This window comes from Marmota flaviventris, chromosome 14 (genome assembly GCF_047511675.1).
Source record: "Marmota flaviventris isolate mMarFla1 chromosome 14, mMarFla1.hap1, whole genome shotgun sequence".
NCBI classification, from domain to species: domain Eukaryota; kingdom Metazoa; phylum Chordata; class Mammalia; order Rodentia; family Sciuridae; genus Marmota; species Marmota flaviventris.
In genome coordinates, this window is record NC_092511.1 from 20,916,543 (window position 1) to 20,928,989 (window position 12,447).

Sequence of the window (12,447 nt, forward strand, 5' to 3'; positions counted from 1 at the left end):
TGCCACTGTGCCCCACTTAATAATTGACTATTGTATCTAGCTTTGTATCTTGCCACTTGGTAAATTCCCCCCCCCCTTTTTTTTTGTGGTGCTGGGTATTGAACCCAGGGCCCTGTGCATATGAGGCAAGCACTCTACCAGCTGAGATATGTCCCCAGCCCTGCTAAATCCCTTTATTAGTTCTAGTAATTTTTTCAGATTCCTGGTATTTTTCTTTGTAAACAGTCACATAATCTGAAAGTGTGGACAGTTTTACTTTCTTCCTTTTGATTTTTTTTCCTTTTTGTAACCTTATTACAGTGTGTTTCAACATGAAATAATCTGATCCTTGAGGTTTTTTTGTTTTTTTTTTTTTGAGAATTTGACAATTTCAGTTTAATAGCTGTAGGACTATTCAGATTTCCAGTTCTTTTTTTTTTTATGTCATTTTAATTTATTGGCAAAGAGTTATTCGAATTATTCTCAGTACTTTAATGTTCATATGATATGTGATAATAACCTCTTCAATTTCTGATATTACTTATGGTATCTTTTTTAAAAAATTTGATCAGTCTAGCTATAGGATTCTCAATTTTATGATCATTTCAAAGAACCAGATTTTCCCTATTGTCAGTTTCCATTGTCTAGACCATCGATTTTTCATCTTTCCTTCTTTGTTTTACTTTGTTCTTCTTAAGTTATCGTAAAGTTAAAACTTTAGTTATTAATTTTTAGTCTTTCTAATACAAGCAGTCAAAACTTAAGTTTCCTTCTAAGTACTTTAGTTTCAGCCACACTTTTTTTTTGTACCAGGGGCACTTTACCACTGAGCCACCCCAGCTCCCCAGCCCCCCAGCCCCCTCCCCTTTTTTTAAAAAAATTTTTAAATTATAGATGGACACAGTATCTTTATTTTTTTGTGGTGCTGAGGATCAAACTCAGTGCCTCACATGTGCAACGCAAGCGCTCTACCACTGAGCCCCAGCCCTCCCCAGCCCTTTTTTTACATTTTATTTAGTGACAGGCTCTTATTGAGTTGCTTAGTACCTTGCTGAATTGCTGAGGCTGGCTTTGAATCCTCCTGCCTCAGCCTCCTGAGCTGCTGGGATTATAGGCATGGGCATGCGCCACTGTGCCTGGCTCAGCCACACATGTATATAAATTTTTCTTGTTTCTCCAAATATTTTCACATTTCTCTTGCAATTTAATTTTTGACCTCTAAATTATTTAGGAGCAGATTATTTAATTTCCACATAGTTTTATTTTTTAAGTGTTTTTCTTTTTTTTCAGTAGTTTACTATTATTGGTTTCTGTTTTCATTTTGATGTGGTCAAAGAATGCAATGTTATTTTCATTCCTTTAATAAAAGTTTAAAGTTTATGGCCCAGCCTGTAATCTTTCTTGGTGTGAATGCACAATGCATTCACTTGAAAAGAATGCATATCCTGTATGTTGGATGTAGCATTCTATGAATGTTAGTAACTCAAACAAGGTGGCTACTAATGTAGTTTAGTTCATTTATGTGTTCACTGAATTTTTGTCAAAATTCTACCAGTTGCTGAGAGGAGAGATTAAAATTTCCTAAAATTGTGGAATGTCTATTTTCCCCTTTAATTCTGTCAGTTTTTGATTTGAGTACTTTGAGGCCCTATTATTAGGCACTTACAACAGGTAATTATGTCTTCCTGATAATTTGACATTTTTGTCATGAAGTGTCTATCTCTGGCAATCCTGTCTGTCTTGAAGTCTGTTTTATATGAAATCAAAATAGCTACTCCAACTTTCTTATGTTTGCTGATTATCTGGGATAGGTTTTTTAATTAATTTACTTTCAATCTGTCTATGTCTGTATTTAAAGTGTGCCTCTTGTAAGCAAATATATTAGTAGGGTCTGCCTTTTTATTGATTATTTCAATCTCTGATTTTTACCTGGAATGTTTAGACCATAAGCATTTAAATTAATATCGGTATATTTGGATTTAGGTCTGTTCATATATTATTTGTTCTCTTTCTTGTTTTTTTCCCTTTGTTGTTCTTTCAGAGTATTTGAGTGCTTAGTGTCCCATTTAAATGTATTTACCATAACTGGGTTTTTGTCTATGTCTCTTTGTATTTTTTTAAGTGGATCCTTTAGGATTTATAATATTCATATTTATCCTTTAACAGTCTATTTAGATTTTATATCTAACACTTTGCTTAATTGCAGAAACCTGGGCTGGGGGTGTGGCTCAAGCGGTAGTGCACTCGCCTGCCATGCGTGCAGCCCAGGTTCGATCCTCAGCACCACATACAAACAAAGATGTTGTGTCCGCCGAAAACTAAAAAAAATAATTATTAAAATTCTCTAAAAAAAAAAAAAAATTAAAAAAAAATTGTAGAAACCTTACAGCCATATAGATTCTTTTAATCTTTTGCCCACCTCCCATTATAGTATAGTTGTTTTATGTATTGTACCTACATACCATATATTGAAAAACTCTACAAGATAATGTTAAAATTTTGCTTTAAAATTTTAAAAATATTTACCCAGTGTTTACCATTTCTGTTGCTTCATTCTTGAAAATCCAAGTTTCTCTCTGGTATCATTTTTCTTTGGCTGGAATTTCTTCAGCTTTAGCATTTCTTAAATCTCTTAGTTTTTATTTATTTGAAGAAATATATATATATATATATATATATATATATATATATATATATATATATATATATTAGATAACTTCATTTTATTTGTTTATTCTTTCTTTTGTGTGATACTGAGGATCAAACCCAGGGCCTCACATGTGCTAGGCAAGCATTCCACTGAGCCACAACCCCGACGCTGCCCCCCCACCCCCGAAATATTCGTAAGTGTATTTTCACTGAATGTAGAATTCTGAGTTGACAAATCTTTTCTCTCAGGATCTTACAGATTTATTTATCTATTTATTTATATTGGTTCTTTTTAGTTATACATTGCAATAGAATCCATTTTGACATAATTATAAAAGCATGGAATATATCTTGTTCTAATTCAGTCTCCTGTACCTCTCCTTTCCCTTCCCTCCCTCCACCCCCTGGGATCTTACAGATATTGTAGCATTGTCTTCTGGCCTCCTTGATTTCTGTTGAGAAATCCATAATGGTGTGAATCTCTGGTCCCTGTAATGTAAGATGTTGCTTTTCTGAAGCTTTTCTCTAGATTTATTTTCAATCTTTACTTTTAAATAATTTTGTTTGATTAAGATGTGTCTGTGTGTGTTTTCTTTGAGTTATCCCACTTAGTGTTTGTTGAGCTCCTCGAATCTTTTAAACTTATGTCTTTCATTAAATGTGGGAGGTTTTTTATCATTAGTTTTTCCAAATTATTTTTCTTTCTCCAAGGAGAAGAGAAGGTATCTCTTCTCCTTGAACCGTAGCTACACTTAAGTTAGAACTTGGAGGTTGATCCACAGGTTGTTGGGTCTGTTCTGTGAACTGTTTTTTTTTTTTTTCAATTTCCTTTTTCTCTTTGTTCTTCAGATTGGATCATTTCTATTGCTCTGTCTTCAAGTTCACAGACTCTTTCCTCAGTCATCCTCATTCTGCTACTGAACCCATGCAGTGAGTTTTTATTTCAGATATTGCATTTTTCAGTTCTGAAATCTCATTTGATTCTTTTTTATGCTTTCTGTTTGTTGATAATTCCTGCCTTGTCTTTCATTTCATGTGTATTTTCCTTTATAAGCAATTATAATAGCAGCTTAAAAGTATTTGACAGTTCTGGTATCTGTGATGATCTATTCCTTTGAGAATTACATTTTTCTGGTTTTTTGTGTTGCATGATTTTGGAACTTATCTTTAATATTGTGAATATTATTTATATAAACTTTGGATCCTATTGTAATCTTTTGTAGGAATCTTGCTGTTTTTCTTTTAGCAGGCAGCCTGTTTAGGTTCAAGCCCTAAGTTCTGCCTTACCTTCTGAGAGCAATGGTTAAAAATCTCAAGTTTTGTCCTTTACATTTTTGCTATGATGTAAATGGGGACTCATCTCATTCACAATAGCCCAAGAGTTAGTTTGAGATTTCTTCAGGTGTCTCAGATTGTCAGTTCTCTAGGCTTTTGCTGCATTGTTTTGGGTCACTTAGTTCAAATTTTATTTCGGTTTTCAGTCTTTACTAGACTGATTTTAATATGCCTCTCACATATCTTGCTAAGGTTAGGCTGTGATTTGTATGGCTTCAAATGCAGAATTATGGAATCGCCTTCTGTGCCTTTCTTCTCTCCAGAATTTTCCATACTCTTGCCAACAGGGACTCCTTTTCCTGATTATGTAACCAGAAAGTTGGGGTTTCTGTTGGAATTTAAGCTGCCCATACTGCTCTGCACATAGGCCCAGCATTGTTGCAGAGTCATGAAACAACTGGGAAACTCATTTCACATAGGTAACATCTCTCAGTTTTTACTCCCCTGCATAATCCACTGCTTTTGTTTAATATCAGAGTCCAAAGTTTATCAGTGTAATCAGCAGGAAGGATGGGCTGTAGTGAGCTTATGCTACCATACCAGAACCAGGACCACTCTATTGAATTTGTAATACGGGACCTCGCGCAGAGAACTGAAAATTGTTCTTCCCTACTCATAGGATACTGAAGCCATCTTCTTTTATGTTTATGCTGATTTCCATCCCCTTCCTCCCAAAGGAAACCATGTAAATAGGTGTCATGTTTGTCCTTAAATATTTATGAATCCTTTTAAAACTGGAAGAGCTGCTTCATATATGTATTTATTTTTAATTTACTGAGATGACATTGTAATAGATTCTGTTTCTTTTTTCATTCATCAGAGAATGCCTTTTAGTTAAATTCTGTGTGTAGAATTGGCTTATTGTATCTGACAACTACATAGTATTTCATAATTGGTATCTATCACATTTTATATATTTTCCTAAGGAAGGTCACCTGGGATAATTAACTTTCATTTTCTACTCTTACAAATGTAAGGTATGTGTGATTTTTTTTTTTCTCCTCCCCAAGATTGGGGATTTAACCCAGGGGTGCTTTACCACTGAGCTACTCCTTAGTACTTTTTTTCTTAATTTATTATTTTGAGAGAGTCTAAGTTGCTATGGGTCTCACTAAATTGCTGAGGCTGGCCTTAAATTTGCAATCCTCCTGCCTCAGCCTCTTGTCACTAGAATTACAGGCATGTGCCACCATGCCCTGCTTATTAATTTTTTAGAATATTTTTAAAATTTTTGATGGACCTTTATTTTATTTATTAATTTATTTATTTGTGGTGCTGATAATTGGACCCAGTGCCTCAAATATGCTAGGCAAGTGTTCTACACTGAGCTACAGCCCCAGCCCCTCAGTAATGCTTTTCAATTGATATACTCACTAGTCTTAGATTTAGGAATCTAGATCTAGCTTTTTATCAGGAGTCTCTAAACAGTGTAACTCAGGTAAGATAGCATTTTTTTCTTCAGCTGCAGAAGCTAAGCATTGTGTTGCCAAGTTAAGACAAGGCAGCTCTCATTATGGTTTATAGAGGAGACTGAGCAATAAGGAAGATGGATCAGATTAGTGTCTACAGACTGGTTTTTTCCCTTTCTATTCTCAGAGATATCCTTTAGTTACTGTCCCTCTAGCAGAGAGAGAGGGAAACTTGGACATATCTGGTTACTGATCTAGGGGATCTGAGAGTCACAGAATACCCAATTACATTGCTTAAAATTTCTTTTTCTTAGATAAATCCAGGAAAGAATTTCTTCCTTCTATTGCAGAATGGACTGCTTACTCTTTTTGATTATAATGAAGTATAATAATAATTATATATGTTGTGTTAGACTGATCAATGTAATTTTTAGATTACAATTTATAATTTTTTTAAAAAATTAGCCTTCTTTATATATATATTTTAGTTGTTGATAGACCTTTATTTTATTCATTCATCTATGTGCAGTGCCGAAAATCGAACCCAGTACCTCACACATGCCAGGCAAGTGCGCTACCACTGAATCACAGCCCCAGTCCCAAAATTAGCCTTCTTAATAAAATAAAATTAGCTGCCTTAGTTTTTTGCACAAGTAACCGACTTGATTATCTTCCTATGATAAAATAATTAATAAGGGTTTTACTCCAGACCCTCGTTGGTACATGATTTTTGTGTCGTGTTAGTAGCAGGACCCAGTGCTCCATAAAGGATAATAGTTTCCAGTACACTATCCCTCACGATGACTCCTTAAGCGGCTCATCATCTGCCTCTTCATGTGAACCAGTGAGTGATTTTCCAGCATCCTTCCGAAAATCTACCTACTGGATGAAAATGAGGAGAATCAAACCAGCTGGAACGTCTCGTACTGAAGGTATCAGAATTAATGTCTGTTTCCAAAGGCAGTGTGCTCTGAAGTTATATTTTGAGATAGTTGCTATAAGTGATTCTTTTTTTTTTTTTTTAGTTAGGCACAATACCTTTATTTTGTTTATTTTTATGTTGTGCAGGGGATTGAACCCAGTGCCTCACACATGCTAGGCAAGCGCTCTACCACTGAGCCACAACCCCTGCCCTATAAGTGATTTTTAAAGTATTAAATGCCACAGACGTTTAACCTCATTAGTGATTAAAAGATTTTAACGTGGTAGGCTATTGTGTACTGTTAGCTTCATGAATTGTCTAATAGAGTAAAATACTGCTGACTCTACTCTTCTAGTTTAAACTTCAAATCAGCCTTCTTCTCTATGGGATTTGAACTTCTTTCCTGTGTTCTGGTTTGCTCTTTTTTTGCGGATGTAAGGGCTGGATAAAGAGTCATGGTAGTATATTCTAGAGAGTCACAGTCACAAGTGACTGGTAGTAGCTCTCTATCTTGAACAGTTCTTCTACTTCAGTGATAGCCTCAAATCAAGAAACAAAATATTTCCTGAAGACTTTTTTTACTCTTAGGGTAGAATTGATGATTCCAGAGTGGAGGGTCAGTCAGTTAATTAGAAATTACACCAGCTTTCCTAAAGATACCACAACACTTCTTTGAGGCCTGCATTCACTAGTGATCTTTCTCTTTCATAGTCTTGTGAATGATGTCTTGAAGACAGGCCCAGAAGTTCATTTACAAACTGTACTGAGTTGGTGTTTTGTTTTTGTGTGATATTTCAGGGTCAGGTGGAGCATCAGCAAAAGGAAAAAGGAAACCCAAGCAGGAAGAAGATGAAGATTATGGTGAATTTCCTCAGAAAAAGCATAAGCTTTATGGTAAGGGGTTCATTTTGCTACTTTTTCCTTGGGTCACTAGGCTTTATTCTTCAAGGATAAAAGAGAATGAGACTTTGGGGGCTGGGGTTGTGGCTCAGTGGTAGAGTGCTTGCCTAGTATGTGTGAGGCACTGGTTTGATTCTCAACACCACATTATAAATAAGTAAATAAAACAAAGGTCCATCAACAACTAAAACAAAAAGAGGGAGGTTTGGGCCTTTGTTGTCTTTAGGACCCTTTGAATTTGGGGGTGGGAGTAGCCTCATCCTAACTTTTGTGACTTAAAGGAGGCAGGCAGTTGAATGAGTGGGGTTTTGTGTCCAGGTGAAGGGAAGGGAAGAGATTTTGGTGTTAGGGAGGGGTTAGTAAAGGTAACATGTTGAACTCCATGTCTCCATCTTATGTCAGGGAGGAAGCAACGGCCTAAAACTCAGCCTAATCCCAAATCCCAGGCTCGTCGTATTCGGAAGGAACCACCAGTTTATGCAGCAGGTATGCTTTCTTTTGGAAGCTTTGCGGGATGTAGTATAAACTCTGGTTTATTTTTGTTGTCCATGAGGAGTGATGTACTCAAGCATTTCTTAAGGAGGCATTTGTTAAGTGTCTGTTTTGGAAAAAGATAACTTTTAGAAGTTATATACAGGAAGAATCTGTATATAATAGCCAGGAAGGGGAAAAACCATTTTATGACACTTTTCCTAAATTGTGAAATTATGATTTTTGTTTCTTGAGAATACTGCAGATCACAAAGTGTCATTTTTCTCTCCTTTGTAGGCAGTTTGGAAGAACAATGGTACTTAGAAATCGTGGATAAAGGCAGTGTTTCCTGTCCTACCTGCCAGGCAGTGGGGAGGAAGACCATAGAGGGTTTAAAGAAACACATGGAAAACTGCAAACAGGTTAGATATCTTGTGGCATTTCATAATGGTTAGGACTTTTTCCCCAAAATTTAGACCTGGTACTGTGTATAATATGTTGAATACAGAGGGTTAGGGGGAAGCGTTGTGTGGCAGAGAGAATGTAGACTTTGCACTTGACAGACTTGGGTTTGAATCCTCACTTAGTTATTTGTTAGTTGTGGCATTTAGCTTTTTATATGTGGACTTTAGTTTCCTCTTTTGTAGAATGGAGAAAAAATAACTACTGTGGGTATTCCATGTGTGGATAAGAAAGAAGTAATGCATGCTAAGTGTTTAGCCCACTGCATAGCAATTTGTGGTATTCTGTTTCTCTGTTGAACAGTGGGGTACTGAGTACTATGTTTTTCTTTTAGGAAATGTTTACTTGCCATCATTGTGGGAAACAACTTCGTTCACTGGCAGGGATGAAGTATCATGTCATGGCGAATCATAATAGTTTGGTAAGAGTGTCTTCTCTGTGAGCTCATGTGGTGTATGGATATCTTTTATTAGGTGAGTGTACATATCTCAGTGCAGGTGATTGAGGTTCTGGGACCTCATAGGTGTGTAAGAAGACTCTATTCAAGATTTATGCACAATGAAACCATGGAGGTAGACCGTAGATACTTGTGTGGGTAGGTTATCCCCAAAGGCTCATATCCTGGGAGGAAGAGGCTCAGACTCTTATTTATATTCTCTTTACTTCCTTTGTCTGTCTAGAAGATGGAGAAAGCTAGATCTTGGAGAAAACCAGAATATTAGCTTAGCTGCTAGTCCAGTTCTTCATTTTCTGTGTTTCTTTTGCTGTCTGGCATTTCCATGAATCATCTACTTATTTGCTTCTCTTGATTTCTAGCCCATTTTGAAGGCTGGAGATGAAATAGATGAACCAAGTGAGAGGGAACGGCTTCGAACAGTCCTAAAGAGACTGGGAAAGCTCAGGTGCATGCGTGAGGTAAGAGCTCAAGGACAGCAACTCGTCCCTGGAGTCCCAGGTCATTGTCTTTCTTTTGTTGTTCTCCATTTCTCCTTCTTTTCCTTTATGGACTTCCTAGTTCTTACAGCATATGATGGCCCCTGCTTCTCTAGGTCTCTTGAATTCATTTATAGTTCTTTATTTTCTTTCTCATCCCCCAAAGTGCCTTCCTCTTTGTTTAGAGGGATTTCTTTACCAACTTTTTTTTTTTTGTGTGTGTGTGTGTGATGAAGTAACCTCACTGTGATGAACAACTTTAATGTTGCTGGCTGTTTGATATTGGGGTGGGGTTGGATCACAGACCAAGCAGGAAACTATGATACAAAGTAGGTGCCTGGTTATAATTCAGCAAATGCCAACTTTATTAGTCAGTTTTTTACTGCTGTGACTAAAAGACCTGACAAGAACAATTTTAGAGGAAGAAAAGTTTATTTGGGGCTCACCATTTCAGAGGTCTCAGTCCATTCCTTGGGGCTCAATTAAGGCATGGTGAGTGTGGTGAAGGAAGGTAGCTCACATGATGATCAGGAAGCACAGGGAGACTCCACTTGCCAGATACAAATGTATACCCCAAGTGCATATCCCTAATGACTGTTCTCCTCCAGGCATACCCTATCTGCCTTCAGTTCCCACTCAGTTAATTCCATCAGGGGATTCACTGGTGGGGTTAAGGCTCTTATAATCTAATCGTTTCTCCTCTAAACCTTCTTGCAATGTTTTACACGTGAGCTTTTTGGGGCACACCCAAATTACAACACTAAATAAACTGATTGAATATCATGGCTCACAGATAGGACATCCAGGGAAAAGGAAGGATTGTACCAAGGGGAAATGTTGGAGAAAGTCTTATAATATCACAGTGTTTTTTTGTATTTTCTGGTGGTGAATGGTTTATAGCTTTTTATAAATTTAGGGATCATGTCAAAAGATGTAAGATTCTAGCTGGGTGGGACAGCATGGCAGTTGCCTGTAATCCCAGTAGCTTGGTAGGCTGAGGTAGGAGGATCACAAGTTCAAAGCCAGCCTCAGCAACTTAGCAAGGTCCTAAGCAACTTAGTAAGACTGTGTCTCAAAATAAAAAATATAAAGATCTGGGGACGTGACTCAGTGGTTAAGCACCCCTGGGTTCAATCCCTGGTACCAAAAAACCCCAAGATTTTAGATTCTAATGTGGGTCTGTTTCCTGTGTTCAGAGTTGCTCCAGTACCTTCACCAGCATTATGGGATATCTATACCATGTTAGAAAATGTGGCAAAGGGGCTGCAGAGCTGGAGAAGATGACCCTGAAGTGTCACCACTGTGGAAAACCATATAGATCGAAGGCTGGACTTGCGTATCACCTGAGGTCAGAGCATGGGCCTGTGAGTATTGACTCCTCTCTAGACCCTTTTTTGGGGTTGTACTTGGTGGTGTGTACCCCTGCCTCTTTCTGTATATCTTGGTTTGTCCTTTTGTGTCAACTTTTAATCTTTGAATGCTTTTGTTTTCTCTTTCTAATTCTTTTTCTCATTCTTATTTCTGACATTGGGACATTATTAGGTTAGGGAAATGAAAATTCAAAGTATAGTCCAGAGCTGGAGATGTTGTTGCTCAGTGGTAGAGTACTAGCCTACCATGTACAAGGCCCTGAATTCTACCCTGGTACCACAGAAAACAAAACAAACCAAAAAAACTAAAGTATATTTAAGGAAGAAGTGAATGTTTTTTATTTTTCCTTGGTACTGGAAATTGAATCCAGGGGGCTTTTTCTATTGACCTGTAGTCTCCTGCCCTTTTTATTTATCTATTTATTTTGAGATAGGGTCTCATTAAGTTGTGGAAGCTGGCCTGGAACTTATAATCCTTCTGTCTCCCAAGTAGGTGAAATTACAGGGATGCACCACCGCATCCAACTTTATTGTTGCATCTTTTAAACTAAAAGCATTCCCCTTTAGTTGGAAATTTTTTTGGACTCTGACCAGCTTGTCTCTATTCTAATTTTTGTTTTGTGTAAATGTGTGTTGACTTTTTTCCCCAGATTACATTTCCAAGCTTCCCTGTTGTGTGTTTTTGAGAGTCAGGTTTATTAAGATATAATTTACATATGGAATATTTGCCTTTTTTTTTTTTTTTTTTGTGATGCTGGGGATTGAACCCAGGGCCTTGTGCATAGGAGACAAGCACTCTACCAGTTGAGTTGTATCCCCAGCCCAATATTTGCCTTTTTAAATGTACATTTAGGAGTTTTGGCACCTGCATTCATGTAACCACCACTGAACTACAGGTCCAGTGTAGTTTTTTGGTACTGGGGATTGAACCAGGGTGCTGAGTCATATCCCCAACCCTTTTTATTTTTTATTTTGAGACAAGGTCATACTAATTTGCTTAGGGCCTTGCTAAATTGCTGAGCCTGGCCTAAAACTTGTGATCCTCCTGCGTTAGCCTTTTGAGCCATGGGATTACAGATATATACCATGACTCCCAGCAGCCCTTTATTTTTCATTTTGAGAAAGGATCTCACTAGTTGTCAAGGCTGGCCTCAAACTTGGAATCCTCCTGCCTCAGCCTCCCGAAGTCACTGGGATTGTATACATATGCCACAGTACTTGGAGATAGTTTGTGTTTAGTGAAGTGTCTGTTCAAACCCTTTGATCATTTTTTGGGCAGATTTTGGGGGATTTTTAAATTGTTTTATTAAGTTGTAAGTATATTTAGTTATTCATATATTCTGAATTCAAGTCCCATCAGATATATCATATTTTACAAGTTTTTCAAATAACAGAATTTTACATTTCAATAAAGTTCAATTCATACTTTTTTTGTTTTTGTGGGTTTTGTATTTGTTTATCTAGAAAATCTTTTCTTTTTCTAATTTGTAATTTTCTGCTGTTGCTGTAATTCACCACAAACTTAGTGGCTTCCAACAACACAAATGTTTTACATTAGTTCTTTAATTATTATTATTATTATTTTTGGCATTGGACATTGAACCCCGGGGCGCTTAACCACTGAGTCACATTGTCAGCCCTTTTTTTAATATTTTGTTTAGAGACAGGGTCTCGCTAAGTTGCTGAGTCTAGCTTTGAACTTGCAATCCTTCTACCTCAGCCTCCCAAGCCATTGGGATTACAGGCATGCACCACCATGCCTGGGTCCCCTGCCTCTTCTGCTGTATCTCTCCTACTTAAAATCAACTGATTATGGACTTGAATCACATTTATATAGAATTCCCTCTTATCATCACCTAGATTAGTTTGATTGATTTATGACATTAGCCTAGCCAAATTGACACTTTATAATCACAAAAATTGTTTCCCACAGTTTCTTCTAGAATTTTTATAATTTAATATTTTACAGTTAGAACTGTGGTCGTTTTGAGATAATTTTTGTATATAGTGTGAGGTA

At 36.9% G+C, this 12,447-nt stretch overlaps 1 protein-coding gene across 4 annotated transcripts in view; it reads left to right on the forward strand.

Moving 5' to 3' along the window:
• Positions 1-12,447, forward strand: part of Znf512 (zinc finger protein 512) — a 32,236-nt gene that overhangs the window by 6,286 nt on the left and 13,503 nt on the right. The window contains exons 3-10 of one of the 4 annotated variants that reach the window (XM_071601449.1): positions 3,478-3,558; positions 6,117-6,304; positions 7,093-7,188; positions 7,597-7,680; positions 7,963-8,087; positions 8,462-8,548; positions 8,944-9,042; positions 10,257-10,424. In XM_071601449.1, the coding sequence (XP_071457550.1) occupies positions 3,478-3,558; positions 6,117-6,304; positions 7,093-7,188; positions 7,597-7,680; positions 7,963-8,087; positions 8,462-8,548; positions 8,944-9,042; positions 10,257-10,424 (928 nt within the window). Of the gene's footprint in view, positions 1-3,477; positions 3,559-4,367; positions 4,383-6,116; positions 6,305-7,092; positions 7,189-7,596; positions 7,681-7,962; positions 8,088-8,461; positions 8,549-8,943; positions 9,043-10,256; positions 10,425-12,447 lie in introns of those variants that run through there. The other 3 variants (XM_071601450.1, XM_027933428.3, XM_027933429.3) reach the window with 3 other exon arrangements.